Raw genomic sequence first — 16,645 nt, 5'->3', positions numbered from 1 at the left:
CCCCTCAAGCAGTAGGTGCTGACGACACGCTCCTAGGACTTAAACCTTCCTGCCCCGCCCCGTCCCATTTCTCCTGCTGCATCTGGTGTTCGCCCAGGAAAAACATGACGCTGGCTCTCACTCTCCTGCCTGCAGAGGGGGGATGTTCTCATTTCTGCTCTCTGCACAGACAGGGACAAAAGAAGCTATTTCAAAAGAGCTGTGAAATGCTGAAATTAGAATCACACGGAAGGTGGCAGAACGAGTTCTCACTGCGTGCTGAGGGTGAATTTCAAAGAGCTAAGTGATGTCTCCTCAGTCCCCCTGGGAGGGAGCGAGCGGGACACTAACACCTGCCAAGTAACAATCTTCTGGTGCATCGGGCACAGTCATGGTGCCCCGTTTTGTAATCCAGACGCACGTGAGGAGGTGAAGGTTTATCCTGATTTAACAGACAAGAAAAAAGAGACTCAGCACCACACTGTGTGGTCAGCTGGAAAGGGGGCAAGGGTTGAGTGAGGCCACCGTCTTCCATTATGACACCAGTCTTCATCATTCTCTCTCCCCCCTGTATGAATGCAGCTGAGAAGGTAACCTTTCCTAGGGAGGATCAAGAATAGCAGGCACTGATGCTCTCCATGGTGACTGTAAAGCCGGTGGCCGTGGCCAGGCAGGTTCACGTTGGATTCGGGCAGACGGTAGAGGAACCGTGGAGCTGGAAGATGGCGGGCCATTCCGTTTATTAGAGACTCGCAATGGCAGACGAGCAAGCAGGCAGGAAAAACGGCCCCCCTCTCTTTCTCTCAGGACTGATTAGCAAACAGGCCGGAGGGGGGACCCCTTCTCCAGCAAACAAAATAGCAAAATATGGCCCCTCCCAATGGCAGCAGGCAATCCTCCACCTACAATCTGCTGCCCTGAGGGCAGGTGCCTGCAGCTTTACACAGACTATACACACATGGTGCTGCCCGTGCTCATGCACCAATCAGGCAAAGGACAAGCGAGCAAAACTAACACGTTTGTAACACACTTGTTTGCCCAACAGTGACCCACTTGCTGTGCTGCCCTCCTTCCCTTCGCACTCAGACCTATGAAACATCCTATTCCTCAGGCTACGTAAGCATGGTGTAACCTCTCACTGCCAGGGATCAGGCAGGGCTTTGCTTCTAAAAGAACACACATGCATGCACCTATTTTGAAATTCACATGGTCAACTCTCCATCTTTCCGTGCAAAGATGGCAGCCTCCTGCCTCTAAGACTAGCGTAGGTCACTGCTCTCCAAGCCTGGTGTCTAGGCATGTAAATCCCGTGCACGCTAACTTGTTGCTGTCAATGTGCCAGGTGCTGCTGCCAAGCTCTGAGCTGACCTGTGATAGGCTGGCAGAGAAATATAAGAAAATCCTCCTGACCAGGTAGAAGTGCAGTGAAAAGAGCATCGGACTAGGATGCAGAGGACTCAGGTTCCAAACCCCGAGGTCACCAGTTTGAGCATGGGCTCATCCAGTTTGAGCATAGCATCACTGGCTTGAGTGTGGGATCATAGACATAACCCCATGGTCGCTGGCTTGAGCCCAAAGGTCACTGGCTTGAAGGCCAAGGTTGCAGGCTTGAGCCCAAGGTCACTGGCTTGAGCAAGGGATCACTTACTCTGCTATAGCCCCTTCCCCCATCAAGGCACACATGAGAAAGCAATCAGTGAACTACTAAGGTGCTGCAACAAAGAATTGATGCTTCTCATCTCTCTCCCTGTGTGTCTGTCCCTATCTGTCCCTCTCTCTGTCCCTCTGTCTCTGTCTCTGTCACACACAGACACACACACACACACACACACACACACACACACATAAAAGGGAAATCCAACTTGGAGCAGTAGGTTAGCACTTTAGTCAGTCCACACAATCTGAAACCTCATGGAATGACCATGATCTGTTGGGCAGGTAGAGAGACAAGGTGGAGTTGTGAACAAGGGTAGAACCAGAAGAGCTGGGAGCTCGGGGAGTTCTACGAAAGGAAAGGACTCGGGTGTTTCTAAACACAGATAAAATATCTGTGGCCTCCAGGAACTGGGGGGCTCCTTTGGGAATGTAAATTCAGAAGTTGGTGTCCAAAGGTTACCAAAGGTTAACATGCTTTAATGAAGAGAAACAGCAGATTACGAGTGTGCTGCGTGTGCGCAGAAGGGCAGTGGGTCCAGCCTGGTGGGTGGGTCCAGCCTGGTGGGTGGGCCCAGCCTGGTGGGTGGGTCCAGCCTGGTAGGTGGGTCCAGCCTGGTGGGTGGGTCCAGCCTGGTGGGTGGGCCCAGCCTGGTGGGTGGGTCCAGCCTGGTGGGTGGGCCCAGCCTGGTGGGTGGGTCCAGCCTGGTGGGTGGGCCCAGCCTGGTGGCCATCCCTGTGCTCCAGTTATGAAAGAAAGGGGAATTCTAGGGATTATCTCCCCCACAAAGGGCAACACTATTAGGAAAAAACTTAATGGAACCCAAAGTTTGAAAAACTGACTTCTAGACGTTTTGCTGTTCTCGATGACTCTTGCCCAGAGCTCCCTGAGTGGACACAGGGCTGACAGTTAACTCCACATGTGAGGCTGACCCACCCAGGAACTGAGGGGTGACTGTTTTACAGGACCTTGTGCTAACATCAGCCTCCTGACCCTGCTGCCCCGTGTGGCCCGTCTGCCCGCCTGGCTCGGCACGGCCTTCTCCAGGACACGGATTGTTTCTGCAATCCAGCTTCCTCCCCATTCTCAGATGAGGTGGCCGACAGCCAGGGAGAGGCCCAGGAACACAGCACCTCACTCAGTACCCACCCTGCAACAGAGCCACGAAGAGCGACCACGCAGTGCTCGTTCCATTGCTCTGAAGTCTGCCCGCAGATTTCTCATTTGCCAACAACTGGTTTTGTTGCTCAGCCCCTAATTCTGGGTGGGCCTGGGCATACGGTGCCTGCCATTTGTGAAGAGGCAGATTGACCTCCATCTTTGACTCTATGTTCCTATCTTTTTTTTTTTTTTTTTCTCTTTACAGGGACAGAAAGAGAGAGTCAGAGAGAGGGATAGACAGGGACAGACAGACAGAAACGGAGAGAGATGAGAAGCATCAATCATCAGTTTTTTGTTGCAACACCTTAGTTGTTCATTGATTGCCTTCTCATATGTGCCTTGACCGCGGGCCTTCAGCAGACTGAGTAACCCCTTGCTGGAGCCAGTGACCTTGGGTCCAAGCTAGTGAGCTTTTTTTAAATTTTGCTCAAGCCAGATGAGCCCTCGCTCAAGCTGGCAACCTTGGGGTCTCGAACCTGGGTCCTCAGCATCCCAGTCCAACGCTTTATCCACTGCTCCACCGCCTGATCAGGCATGTTCCTACCTTCTTAAACCAAAACATTTGTATCCAAAAGTGTCCGGTCTCTATTTCTGGGAGAAGATGAAGACAGCTTAGGCACAACCAAACCAGACGGCTAGAACCAGAATGGTGCTCTGGTCGTACGGGAGGCAGTAGGGGGCACTAGGAAGCCAGGAAGGACTCTGCCTTCAGGGGACAATGACAGGAAAAAACTTGTTCTGTCCTCTTCCCGAGCCAGTAGTCTTTCCTTCCTCTTAACAGGGGAACTTCCTGCAGCTAAAGGACACTTTTAAGAAAAGAACTTCATATGAAAAAAGAAGAGGAGTGTTTCTGGAGAACACTTTATTTTGCACAAAACGCACAGTGCAAGGGTTTGGTCCCTAGAGGAAACTCAACAATTCATGGCAGATCAGTTGACCACCTTACTTGAACCCTTCCGAGTACAAGAAGCCCAGTCCTGGCGAGGACTCCTGCAGCTGCCAAAGACCAACTGCCCAGAGCACAAACGTGACAAGGACACAACATGCTCAGGACCGGAGGCGGCAGGTGGCTGGGCCAGTGGATGTGTGAAGCTGTACTTTTTCTACCACACGGACCCGGGGGCCAGCTGTTCTCACTATTCTAAGGGAGTGAAGCAGGTGGATTGAGGACGGGTAAATGCCCCTAGAAGGAGCAGCTCATGATGACACAACTCCAGTGACTGAGCATAGTGGACGATACTGGTATCCTAGCAATGAGAACTGGTTGCTCAACTATAAATACCGTGTGCAGGTAATTAGCACCGGGCCTCCTTACTGCATAGTTGGGTCCTGTCACTCACCCTGCAAGGTGTCACCCCAAGAGCAGAAGAATCTCAGCCTACAGATGATCACTAAGCCTGGGTGTGAGTTAACACTTGGGAGAGTGTGCAGAAGCCAGAGGAGTCACACTGTCACAAGGAGGTGCCATGAAAGAAAATGTTAAAAAAGGCATCCTGAGTCAGGGAGTCCCTTGGAATGACCCGTGGTTCTCTGTCTTCCCAGAAAGACAGCCCTTTATTTTGAACGTTCTGTTTCTTCTATCCAGTTTGTGTACTGGTGGGGCACAGCACGCCACCTGGCCGTTTGGCCCTTCCTGGTACTCTACGGCCTCCCTGCTCTAAGTGGCCACTAGACAAGTCACCGTCAGCTCCTGGAGACACGGGCCTGTCACAGCAGGACCTGCATGTCCACAGCAGCGCTGGAGACGTCCATGTGTGCTGTGCGGCCTGAGGGTCTGGCAGCGGCTGGTCTCAGAGAAGCACCACAAATGCCTCTTCCCAAGGTCCACTCAGACTTGGGGCCTTGACCTCAGTGCTCTTGCTTGTTTGAAGCTCCCTAGGTGATTCAGGGTGCAGCAGCCAGAGGAGAGGGTTCCTGACCCACACGGGTTGGTGGGGAGGGCACAGATGTCTCCCGAGGTGCCCTTTTGAAGGTGGCACAGTAAGAGAGGTCTGCATCACCCTGATCCTCAGCTCTTTTCTAAACCTGCATAGTAAGTTCCACACCACATTTCTAACAGGACGTAACCAGGCAGAGGCAAATCTTTTGATGACAGGAATATCACAGTTTAAAAAAGTCAGGTGCTTAGCCTCTTTCCCACAAAAGCTCCAGGAAGGACACGGGGGCGAGGATGCTTTGGGATAGCTGCAGAAGAGAACTCCTCTCCCTGCTGGCCTTTTCGGGTTTATTTCATTACCCTTCCATCTGAGGACGGAGGAGAGCGCGGGCTGGGGGCAGGAAGAACCAAGCGGAAGCAGTGAGTTGATTGTGGCAATGAAGAAAGAGAGAAGAGCTGAGAGGAGTCTTCAGGTCTGGTAGTAAGGAAGCCGCGGAGGACAGAAAGAGCCTGGCAGACCCCACACCCAGAAGGATCAGTTGTGTCCAGGTTGCCTAAGTGGCTGCTGCTGCTTCCTGTGGTAATAATCTCCTTCGGCCTCTGCCGTCAGCTGCGAGAGCCCCATCCACACCTACTTCTCAAGGGAGGACAGAGGAAGGCATGGCACAGGTGAGGGGGAGGTGGAGTGGCTCACCCACGAAGAATCTGGAATCCAAGGTATTACCATTCTTGATGTCATTTCGACCCAACTCTTCGGAAAACCCTGCGGGAGTGTGGAGAGAGCCTCGGACCCAGCTCAGGAGAGAGTGGACCCTGAATGGGCCCTCCTTGAAGTGAGAGACCCCCGCCATCATCGTGACCCCAACAGGCTAAGTCAGGTTTGTGCAACCACAGAGATCTCAGTGACACCGACTCAACAGGGACTCCCAACTCAACAGGGAAACATTGCCTGAGGGGAATTTTGGGGCCAAGACCCACAAAGAATTGACACACAGTCCCTAGACACCAGCCCCCCCAAAAAGGGAGGTAATAAAGTGGAGAAATACAACTCAGAGATTGGGAACCAGGCAAATTTGAATCAGAATCCAATTCTGAATCCCCAAGAATGTCTATGATCCTTAATTTCTTCATCTCTAAAACAGGGATAATTAAAAACAAAACAAAACCCTCTAAGAGTTGCTGGAAGGTTGCCTGAGACCCGATTCTCACAGAGCTAGTCCCTGACTCTGAGCTAGTTCCTTCAGGCTTCTGGCCCCAGGAGAAGCTAAAAACAAAACAAAACAAAAAACAGAAAAAGAAACCACCAAAAAATGGGCATTGGTTGATGAAGAAATGAGCGCATGCCAGCACTATTTAGAGTGATGGCGTCAGAAAAAGTATGTGACCTGCAGCCCTGCCACAAATGTTACATCATAGCTAAAACCCCGAATTATTTTACTCATGAAAGAGGAAAACTCCCCAGGAATGAGGTCTACCTCCTGAGGAGCAAGAGACCAGAATGTGCCCTGTGTCCTAGATGTGCCCTGTGTCCTAGATGTGCCCTGTGTCCTAGATGTGCCCTGTGGTGTTCCTAGACTAACTGCAGGCCCATCACCTTAAAAACTAGCAACTTGTGCCGTGGTCGGACGGTACAGTTGGTTAGAACATCCTCCCGCAGCGCAGAGGTTTCCGGGTCGGTCCCTGGTCAGGGCACATACAGGAAATGATTGATGTTCCTCTCTCTCTCTCTCCCTTGCTCTCTCACTAAAATCAATAAAACAAATTAAGAAAAACTAGCAACTTATACATATGTCTTTATTGATATGAAAGACTTTAACAGCCCCCTGAGACCATTCTAAAGCTTCTGCCTGTGAAAGACTTGACATGAGGGAGGTAGTTACAATTGGTATCCTCTACAGCACTGGTCCCCAACCCCCGGGCCGCAGACCGGTACCGGTCCGTGGGCCATTTGGTACCAGTCTGCAGAGAAAGAATAAATAACTTACATTATTTCCGTTTTATTTATATTTAAGTCTGAACGATGTTTTATTTTTTAAAAATGACCAGATTCCCTCTGTTACATCCGTCTAAGACTCACTCTTGACGCTTGTCTCAGTCATGTGATACATTTATCCATCCCACCCTGAAGGCCAGTCTGTGATAATATTTTCTGACATTAAACCGGTCCGTGGCCCAAAAAAGGTTGGGGACCAGTGTTCTAAAGTGGCTCCGGCAGGTCTACCTCGGCACAAGGAGGCTAGGACTCCATGCATTCTGCGGGGGTGGCATCAGGGTAAGGGTCAGAGGATGGTCCAGACTTTCTCAAGAGGGAAAGTACACCCTCAAGCAGAAATAGGATCGTAAGCCCTGCGTGCCCCTTTCTGGAAAGCCCTTGGGGAGGACCAAATACTTGCTGGCTGCTGGAGTTCCCCCAAAACGTGTTGGGGTGATAACTCCTTCCTTTAATCTTAAGTGTCTTGAAGTCTGAAGCCCCAGCTGCTAGACAGCAGGTGCCTGCAGGACAGAGGTAACAGTGACTCATGGGGTACTGCTGCTGCCACATTCATTAGCACAGCTAAGAGCCTAACTCCTGGCTCCCACCATACTTGACTACTTGACGTTTGAATGAATGGCCACCCCCCACGCCCCGCCCATTTCCCCTCCACCGCTACTGCTCCACGCCCCGCCCACTTTCCCTCCACCGCTACTGCTTCACGCCCCGCCCACTTCCCCTCCACCGCTACTGCTCCACGCCCCGCCCACTTTCCCTCCACCGCTACTGCTTCACGCCCCGCCCACTTTCCCTCCACCGCTACTGCTCCACGCCCCGCCCACTTTCCCTCCACCGCTACTGCTCCACGCCCCGCCCACTTTCCCTCCACCGCTACTGCTCCACGCCCCGCCCATTTTCCCTCCACCGCTACTGCTCCCGGGGCCTTCTGGATGCTGGTGACTGAAAACAGATGCGTGATCTTCAGTTGGGCTCAAGTCAAGGAAACTTGACTTGGGGGGTCTCGTGGTGAAAGGGAGCTTCCTGTCACCCTCGCTGGCCGAGCTGGTGCTCAAGTTGACCTTGAGCAAGGTAACTGGCCTCATTTCCTTGCCTGTGAATTGGGAATAATTTTTCCTTCTTATAGGATCGTGAGAAGAGGATATCAACTAAGGAGAGCTAGGTTCATCGTGGCTAGTCACTTCCCCTGCTGGGTCAGGTGCCCTGGTTGGCGGGGAGTGGAAGCATCTGGAAGCACTGGGCTGGCTCCATCTGACCCTGAACCTCAGGAAAGGACCTCCAGGCTACAGGCCGGAAGGTCACTGAGAATACTAGCCTCGCAGCAGTCTGAGCCCCATGCTAACCCCAGCTCTGCCCAGGGGGGATTCAGTCCTGGACCCTGGGGACTCTCAGAGAAAGGAGGTGCTCTGCAGCCTGCTGCACATTCCTGGGCGTCCTGGGTTAGGTCAGGGCAGGAGACCCCAGTTCAGCTCAGGATCTGATATCCTCCTACCTGGGTAGCCAAGGGTCTCCCCTCTCTGCCTGGGCCTACTGTAGCTTCCCTTGCCCACCATCCCCATGAAAGAGCCGAGACCTGGTCTGATGCACTAGGTTTTTGTCTCTAAATCTCTCCCCCTGTGAGAAGGGGAGCCACATTCTCAGCGCAGTGTTTGGAGGACAGAAGCCTCCGTCCAGTCCAGTCCAGCTTGCTGAAAACAGAGAGCTCTGAGGTAAAATCCAGGTGTGTGCGGAGTGGTGGAGGGGATGGGGGAGGGGATCTGGCATTTCAGGCTAGGGGATGTGGACAGAAAAAAGGGGTCCTATGAAAAGTGATCCCACAAGGGGACATGATCATAAATTCCTAACAGGGCAAGATCATGGGGGGTCCGTCACACTCTAGCCATGCAACTTCTTTATTAAAAGGATTTGCTTTAAGCAGTCCTGTCCATTGTTTCTGTGCATCTAGGTTAATACACCTCTGAAACGTGCCCTTTTACACCCCTCCTCCTCAGATAAAACCACCAAGACAGCAAATAATCTTAACTGTCCTGTAATCTGACCCCTACCTTGCTGTCTCCCACCTCCTTATAATCTTCCTTAAATTCCCTCCTTAATTTCAAATGTATAAATGGGACTGAAAACCTGTTCTCCGGAGCATCTGACATCTGGCTCCTGTTCTCCGGAGTATCTGACATCTGGCTCCTGTTCTCCGGAGTATCTGACACCTCGCTCCTGTTCTCCGGAGTATCTGACATCTGGCTCCTGTTCTCCGGAGTATCTGACATCTGGCTCCTGTTCTCCGGAGTATCTGACACCTCGCTCCTGTTCTCCGGAGCATCTGACACCTCGCTCCTGTTCTCCGGAGTGTCTGACCTCTCGCCCCTGTTCTCCGGAGTGTCTGACCTCTCGCCCCTGTTCTCCGGAGTGTCTGACCTCTCGCCCCTGTTCTCCGGAGTGTCTGACATCTCGCCCCTGTTCTCCGGAGTGTCTGACATCTCGCCCCTGTTCTCCGGAGTGTCTGACCTCTCGCCCCTGTTCTCCGGAGTGTCTGACCTCTCGCCCCTGTTCTCCGGAGTGTCTGACATCTCGCCCCTGTTCTCCGGAGTGTCTGACACCTCGCCCCTGTTCTCCGGAGTGTCTGACACCTTGCCCCTGTTCTCCGGAGTGTCTGACACCTCGCCCCTGTTCTCCGGAGTATCAGACACCTCGCCCCTGTTCTCTGGAGTGTCTGACATCTCGCCTCTGTTCTCCGGAGTGTCTGACACATCGCTCCTGTTCTCCGGAGTATCTGACATCTCGCTCCTGTTCTCCGGAGTATCTGACATCTCGCTCCTGTTCTCCGGAGTTTCTGACATCTCGCTCCTGTTCTCCGGAGTATCAGACACCTCGCTTCTGTTCTCCGGAGTATCTGACATTTCGCTCCTGTTCTCCGGAGTATCTGACATCTCGCTTCTGTTCTCCGGAGTATCTGACATCTCGCTCTCCAGCACATGTCATCAGTTTGGCTCCGGTAAACTCACAAAATTCTCCAGGTTTAGACATTTCTTATGTCAAGTCTTATGTCACCTTCTATATGACCCTCTGTACTGAAAAGCTGGAGATTTCACACTGCCTGCTTTAACGATTTCAAGATCTCTATAGCAAGAACTTCCTGCCCCTGAAGCAAACCTTTGAAAAGCCCTGAGTTGGGCTCTGAGTGAAGAGTCATGAGACCAGGAGGAGTCACGAGGCTCTTCATTCTGTCACCCCTGACCGTGCTACGGACCCAGGGAAAAGTCCCTCCTGCGCCTCAGCTTTCTCAGCAAGGAATCTGCCTACCTTTCGGACCATAAGAGCAAAACACTACAAATAAACAACCCCAAGGTCAGTCAGCGGGGCATCACCTAGTCCAGAGCCCATCCGATAGCAGCACCTCACCTGATCCTACACCAATACTACAAAACCATCCTATAACCGGACCTCACCCAATCCAGAGCCCATCCCCCACAGGAGCCTCTCCTAATCCAGAGAGCATTCCACAGGAGAATCTGACCTGACCCTACAGTGGGGCCTCACCTACCTAATCAGAGCTCATCCCAAGCAAGGCCTCGCCTGATCCAGAACCCACCCCAGAGCAAAACTGTAACTAATCCAGAGTCTCACCTAATGCAACAGTACAATCTCATGTAATGCAGAGTCCATATCCCTGAGGGCCGCTCTCCATTCTGATGGGAGGAGAACTAAGAGGAACTGCTCTGCAAAGCAGCCAGATTAAACCCCAAACTCACAAAAACAAATCAGCCAACCAAGAGAGAACAACAGAGTGCAGGGAGCACGTTCCATTGTGTAAAATACGGGAGCAAATGGAGTGTGTATGTGTCCACAGAAGACACATCCATCCCTCTGTGATTCTGTCTGTCCGTCTCCAACCGGGAAGGAAGCCTCCCCTTTTGTAAATGTAAATCATACTAAAGTTTTTTTAAAATTATAATTCAGAAAAAGGATTCAGTGAGACTCTTTCTGGAAGGTTGTCAGACAGGACCAGATATGTGCAGGGTGATCAGGTCCTATGGGCTGGACAGACAGATGAATCACAGACTCTCCCAGTAACACTGCCCCAAAGCCAGGGACAGCAACAGAACCCACGGTGGGGAGGATTAAATAACAAGAGACCTGCAGCCCCCAGGGACAGCTGGCCCTTGATCTGAGAAGGTGATCTACTAGCATAGGGCTCTGAAAGGTCATACCTTGCCCAGAAATTCCGCCTCCACCAGTGACTCTGGGAGGAACTCTTGCCAGCCTCACTTCAGGCTCAGCTGCCATGACCCTCAGGTACATTGTCTGAAAAGTGCCACAGTCCCCAGCTTTTCTCTAAGGCAAAGCATCCCGTGTAGAATACATCCACTTTCTTCTATGGGGAAACCCCAGGTGAGGCATATCATCACGACTGCCAGCACCTGGACAGCAGAGGGCGCTCTCCTTTCCTCTGCAACCCTGGTCTTGCTTGTTCTAGGTGGACTAGCGCCCTTGACTGACTCAGCTCCATTACGCATCACAGTCACGAGGGGAACTTGCCAGGAGGGTGTGTCCCCTCTTGCACATTTCAATGGCCAACAAGTAGCTGTCTGTGATTCTGTGGGTGACCTTGCTTCTTTCCATGTCAGCTACATGTGGGCCCCGCCTCTGCTGCTGTCTCACAGGGCACTGAAATTTACTAACGATAGTTGATTTCAATAAGGCAGTGGTGATTTCTTGAAAATTCGGAAGTTAAGCAAATGGTTCTGTTTAAGCTATCAGCGAGTTCCAGGTTCTCTTGTGGTCAACCTGTCCACATTTCAAACTGGTGAAATTTTCAGTCTCTAAGTGACAGCCTGTACACAGGACCTGCTGGCCCATCTCCAGGGACTAAGTTTGCGACTGTGGGCTACAGGAAACATTTGAGGACATTTTGATATGGTTTCATTCCCTGTCCTGTGTTCCCTTGTGTGGGTCCTCAGGAGAATACAAAAGGCATCAGGGCTAAGGCAATGATTTTAAATCAGGGGTCCCCAAACTTTTTACACAGGGGGCCAGTTCACTGTCCCTCAGACCGTTGGAGGGCCGGACTATAAAAAAAAAAAACTATGAACAAATCCCTATGCACACTGCACATATTTTAAAGTAAAAAAAACAAAAATACAATATTTAAAATAAAGAACAAGTAAATTTAAATCAACAAACTGACCAGTATTTCAATGGGAACTATGCTCCTCTCACTGACCACCAATGAAAGAGGTGCCCCTTCCGGAAGTGCGGCGGGGGCCGGATAAATGGCCTCAGGGGGCCGCATGCAGCCCGTGGGTCGTAGTTTGGGGACCCCTGATTGAAATGATCTGCTCTCGGTCGATCGTGAGGCCAGAGAAAATGGGACAAGCCTGCGGACTAGTGGCGGCCCAGTGACCCGCCACTTCCCCCTTTGCGCCTCTTTAGAGTCCTGAGAACTGGCTCAGGAGGCAGCAGCCCCATGGGGGACTTGGGTGGCACAGAGCAGTTCTTGGAGATGCACAGGGTGGGTATTCTCTGCTTTCATTAAGTTATTATCTCTCCAAACTCGTGCCCCTCAAGGACAGGTCCATCACATGTTAACAGCCCATGTTCCAATTAAGCAGCTCTGCTGAGGACCAGGGGGGGAAGGCACCTGCTCTATGCTGGTGTATTTGTAGTGTATTTGGCACATTTGCCTCGATGAAGCCCCAGAACCAAGAGGGTACACATGTGCCACTGTATAACATTGTAACCAGAAACACAAAATGGCGGCTGGGCTAGAGTCAGAGAGGACAGTGCTCTGGGACTGAGGACAGCTACAGGGAACACGGCTCCAGGTTGTAACTACAAGTAACTTGCAATTCCACTTACTGTGTGCACTTTTGGCTGAAGTTGGCAAATATTCAATAAAAATCAGCTTGAGCCTTGCATGGAACTTGTTAACAAAGGGGTTACTTTGCTGGGTTCCTAACACTATAATCCTTTCTCCTTTAAAGGTTCACCGATAAAGCATGCACAAACAGGAAGTCATTTTCCCTCTGTCTTTGTGGAAAAAAAGCACCTGATTATAGAAATTATAGGACCCCGGGGGCAATAGTATTTGATATTTGTCTAAACCTTAACATAACAGTATGATAAGTCCAAGAACAGATTTGGCCCCTTTCCCCAGACTAGCTATCAATGGAGGTCCCGAGGAAGCTGCAGGACTTTCAGAGAACCGGAAGTCCGTTTACCTTGAAAGTTGTCGCAGACTCGGGATTGGCCAGAACCAAAGGTGAAATGAGGACCATGCCAGAGAAGTGGCCTGAGCGCTCTGCAGCCGTGAGGATGGCAATAGCACCTCCCTGCAATGCAAAGAGAGGCGAGTTGCTGGGTGCCGGCTTCCCCAGCGCCCTAGCGAGCTGCGCAGGGTGGGTCCCCCTCAGCCTGGCCGAAGAGCCTCAGGAGGTCCACCGTGGAACAGACACCACAGAATGTTGGGTAAACTGGGTCTGCAGTTTTTTTATTACCCTCCCCCCCCCCCCACCCCCACCGAAGAGCAAACATTTCAGAGAGATACAAATAACGTTCCTGCTTCTGGGCTGCAAGTTAAACAATAACACATTCCTTACTTCGCTTCAAACCAGAGGCCGGCAGACAGCTACCTTCATCCATTCTGTCAGATGCTGTTAAGAGGCTGCTACACTTCTTCCCCTCCCCCTGCTTCAGTAAAGGTTCCAGAAATTCAGGTACCAAGACAAGTATTAAGTGAACATGGATGTGGCTGAAGGTCTGAGGCCCTGGCTGTTTGCTGAAACAAACCCGGCGATTGTTGACGGGGACCAGGCAAGTGGCAGAAACGCAGGGACAGAGTCAGGCTGCGCTGACGGGGCACATGCTCTGCCTTACAGCGAAAAGTTTCCCCAAAGTCAAACTCAAACGGTACAAGTTCTCTGCCAGCCAACACCTCAGGTTGTTGAAGGAAGACAGTTCCTGGGGCCTCCAGTTTGAGAACCTCCGACACAAAGATTATACTTGGTTAATTCTTACAGGGTTTTATACATGAAATAGCTTCATACATTTTTTTTTTCATTTTTCCGAAGCTGGAAACGGGGAGGCAGTCAGACAGACTCCTGCATGCGCCCGACTGGGATCCACCCGGCATGCCCACCAGGGGGTGATGCTCTGCCCATCTAGGGCGTCGCTCTGTTGCATCCAGAGCCATTCTAGCGCCTGAGGCAGAGGCCACAGAGCCATCCCTAGCGCCCAGGCCATCATTGCTCCAATGGAGCCTCGGCTACGGGAGGGAAAGAGAGAGACAGAGAGGAAGGAGAGGGGGAGGGGTGGAGAAGCAGATGGGCGCTTCTCCCGTGTGCCCTGGCTGGGAATTGAACCCGGGACTCCTGCACGTCAGGCCGATGCTCTACCGCTGAGCCAACCGGCCAGAGCCAGCTTCATACATTTGAATGACTGGGAGGGAACTGGGTGTCCAGGTCCCACCTGCTATATAGCTCAGAGCAAGCAGGCAGGGTGTGGCACAGCCCATGGGCTTCTCCTGGACTGAAGTGCCACCCCCACTCTGGGAAGTGGCTCTGCGGGGGCACCAGTGCCCATTGGAGGGCCTCACCATGAGGTAGCTCTAAGGTAGAAGCAGGGTTAAAAAAAGATCCGGTTCCCAAGATGCCCCACACCGGAGCTCCTCAGTGAAGACTGTGGGTACCCCCCCCCCCCATGCCTCGCGCCTGGGAAAGAAACAGGCTGCTCTGAGCTCCCTCTGGGGCTGGCTCCAGGACACTGAGCCTGAGCTGTTTCCTAAGCACTAGGTTGCCTGGGAACTCCAGGGGCAAGGCCTGCAGAGCGGGTGTGCCAGCCAGGTGGGGAGAGGGGACAGCCAGGGAAGGCGGGGCCACCCCTTCTCCATCACAGGGTTCTCACACTGCCCACCCGCCACAGGCCGGGTTTGGACTGCGTCTTCCGTGGAGTGATTCCACTCGCCACAGAGTGGCCCAAAAGGAAGACGGGAAGGCCTGGGTAGTCTTTCTGCACAACGTCCACACGGTCTACTCACCATGGAGTGGCCCAAAAGGAAGACAGGAAGCCCTGGGTAGTCTTTCTGCACAACGTCCACACAGTCTACTCACCATGGAGTGGCCCAAAAGGAAGACGGGAAGCCCTGGGTAGTCTTTCTGCACAACGTCCACGTGCTGCAGCGCATCTCTGACAAAAACCTGGAAGTCGGTCACTACCATCCTCTCCCCTTCGCTCTGTCCATGGCCAACTGGAGGGAGTGGGAGACAAGAGACCTGCAGTTACCAGAAGGCTGACGGCGGCCCGAGCTCAGATGTCTCCTCACCAGAATCACCAGGCACTCTTCACTGAGGACCTGAACGGGCACCTCATTCACACCCTTCCCAACCCTCGGGGGCCTGGGAATGAGTCTCTTCCATTGGACCACGTACAGATCAGGCAGTTAAGAGACCTGCCCGAGATCACCGCCAGGAAGTGAACCGTGCCGCAAACCCTGTCCACACAGCCAGGACAAACCCCTGTCCCCGTGGCTGTTTCCAAGGAAGAGAGAAAGGCAGGTACAGGCAGATGTTCTGCAAAGTGGTCAGGAGTAAGATCCATGAGGCTCGAGATTTTCCTGGGGTTTCCCAGTTCCTTGGCCCTCACAGTTGTCTTCCAGTGTTAACCTTTCACCAGGTAATGAGTCACCTGACTCTACAAGAGACTATGACAAACATAAGATAGTTAAGTGTGCTTGCCAGAAACCTCAACAAAGCAGCAACGGAACCAGGTCAGGCTCTATCCCTCTGGGACTTGATTATGTCAGATATCTGGGCTGTTCATTTCCTCTGTTCTTTTCTTAGAGTCTCTCTTCTTGTTCCCCCTTTGGAAGGACATAGGTCGCTATAGAAACAACACATTGTGGTTCCCACATTCAGACTGAAAACACACTGGCTAATGTGCTTGAAAATCACAAAACAGGAAGAGCTCCAAGAGAACAGGGCCACCAGAGAGTATCTGCTCACACCCTCCTGCTGCTCCTTTGAGGGAGCTATTCCAGCAATGACTGGGACACTCGCTTCACAGATGAGAAGGGTGGACACACATCGCCGCCTGAGACGGACTGGCTGCCCAGACCTCAGGCTCGGACACTCAGTGTGCTCAGACCACAGACTCCTATTTCCTACTGTCCTGTGCCTCTGCCCTGACACCCCCCCACACACACACTCTGCCCAGCCCACCTGCCTCTCGGACCACGGCACGACGCCCAGCCCCTGCCACACACACACACACACACACACACACACACACACACACACTGCCCAGCCCACCTGCCTCTCGGACCACGGTATGACGCCTAGCCCCTGCCCCCCCCCCCCCCCCACACACAGCCTGGTCCACCTGACTCTCTGAGGACATTTTTTCCTCTTAAAATTTAATTAAATTTAATTTTGTACTGTGGTTAAACATACACAACAGAAAATTTTTACCATCTTGGTTCTGGCCGGGTAGCCCAGTTGGTTGGAGCACTGTCCCCATAGGCCACGGTTGTGGGTCTGACCTCCAGTCAGGGCACATACAAGAATCAACTAAGGAATGCGTGAATAAATGGGACAACAAACCCATGTTTCTCTCGCCCCCTCTCTCTCTTCCCCACACTTTAGTGTGCAATTCAGTGGTATTAAGCACATTCACACCTAACCATCACCACCATCTAGCCCCAGAACTTTTCTTCTTTCCCCAAATTAACTCCATACTCGTTGTGGGTTGAACTTTGTACACATAGCCCTGCTGACATGCAATCCACATGCCGTCGTCCTAACCCCCAGTGATTATTTGAAGATAGGGCTTTTAAAGAGAGAATTAAAACCTCATGGCCACAGGTAACAGTGCGGTGGATGTTGAGGGGAGAGAGGGGAGGGTGAGACGGAGGAGGGTGAGGGGGGATGAACGGTGATGGCAGAGACTTGGCCTAGGGCGGTGAACGCACAGTACAGTGTACAGATGCTGTGTGGTA

At 52.2% G+C, this 16,645-nt stretch overlaps 1 protein-coding gene across 4 annotated transcripts in view; it reads right to left on the bottom strand.

Moving 5' to 3' along the window:
- The window catches only part of MGLL (monoglyceride lipase), a 156,723-nt gene that overhangs the window by 24,078 nt on the left and 116,000 nt on the right, over nt 1–16,645 (bottom strand). For 2 of the 4 annotated variants that reach the window (XM_066352172.1, XM_066352171.1), the window contains exons 4-6: nt 14,763–14,899; nt 12,876–12,986; nt 5,365–5,433 (exon numbers count right to left, since the gene is read on the bottom strand). In XM_066352172.1, the coding sequence (XP_066208269.1) occupies nt 5,365–5,433; nt 12,876–12,986; nt 14,763–14,899 (317 nt within the window). Of the gene's footprint in view, nt 1–5,364; nt 5,434–12,875; nt 12,987–14,762; nt 14,900–15,104; nt 15,274–16,645 lie in introns of those variants that run through there. The other 2 variants (XM_066352174.1, XM_066352173.1) reach the window with 2 other exon arrangements.

Source organism: Saccopteryx leptura, chromosome 11, assembly GCF_036850995.1.
Source record: "Saccopteryx leptura isolate mSacLep1 chromosome 11, mSacLep1_pri_phased_curated, whole genome shotgun sequence".
NCBI classification, from domain to species: Eukaryota; Metazoa; Chordata; class Mammalia; order Chiroptera; family Emballonuridae; genus Saccopteryx; species Saccopteryx leptura.
Note: the sequence above shows the minus strand (reverse complement) of the source record. Positions and strands in the feature narration are given on the sequence as shown.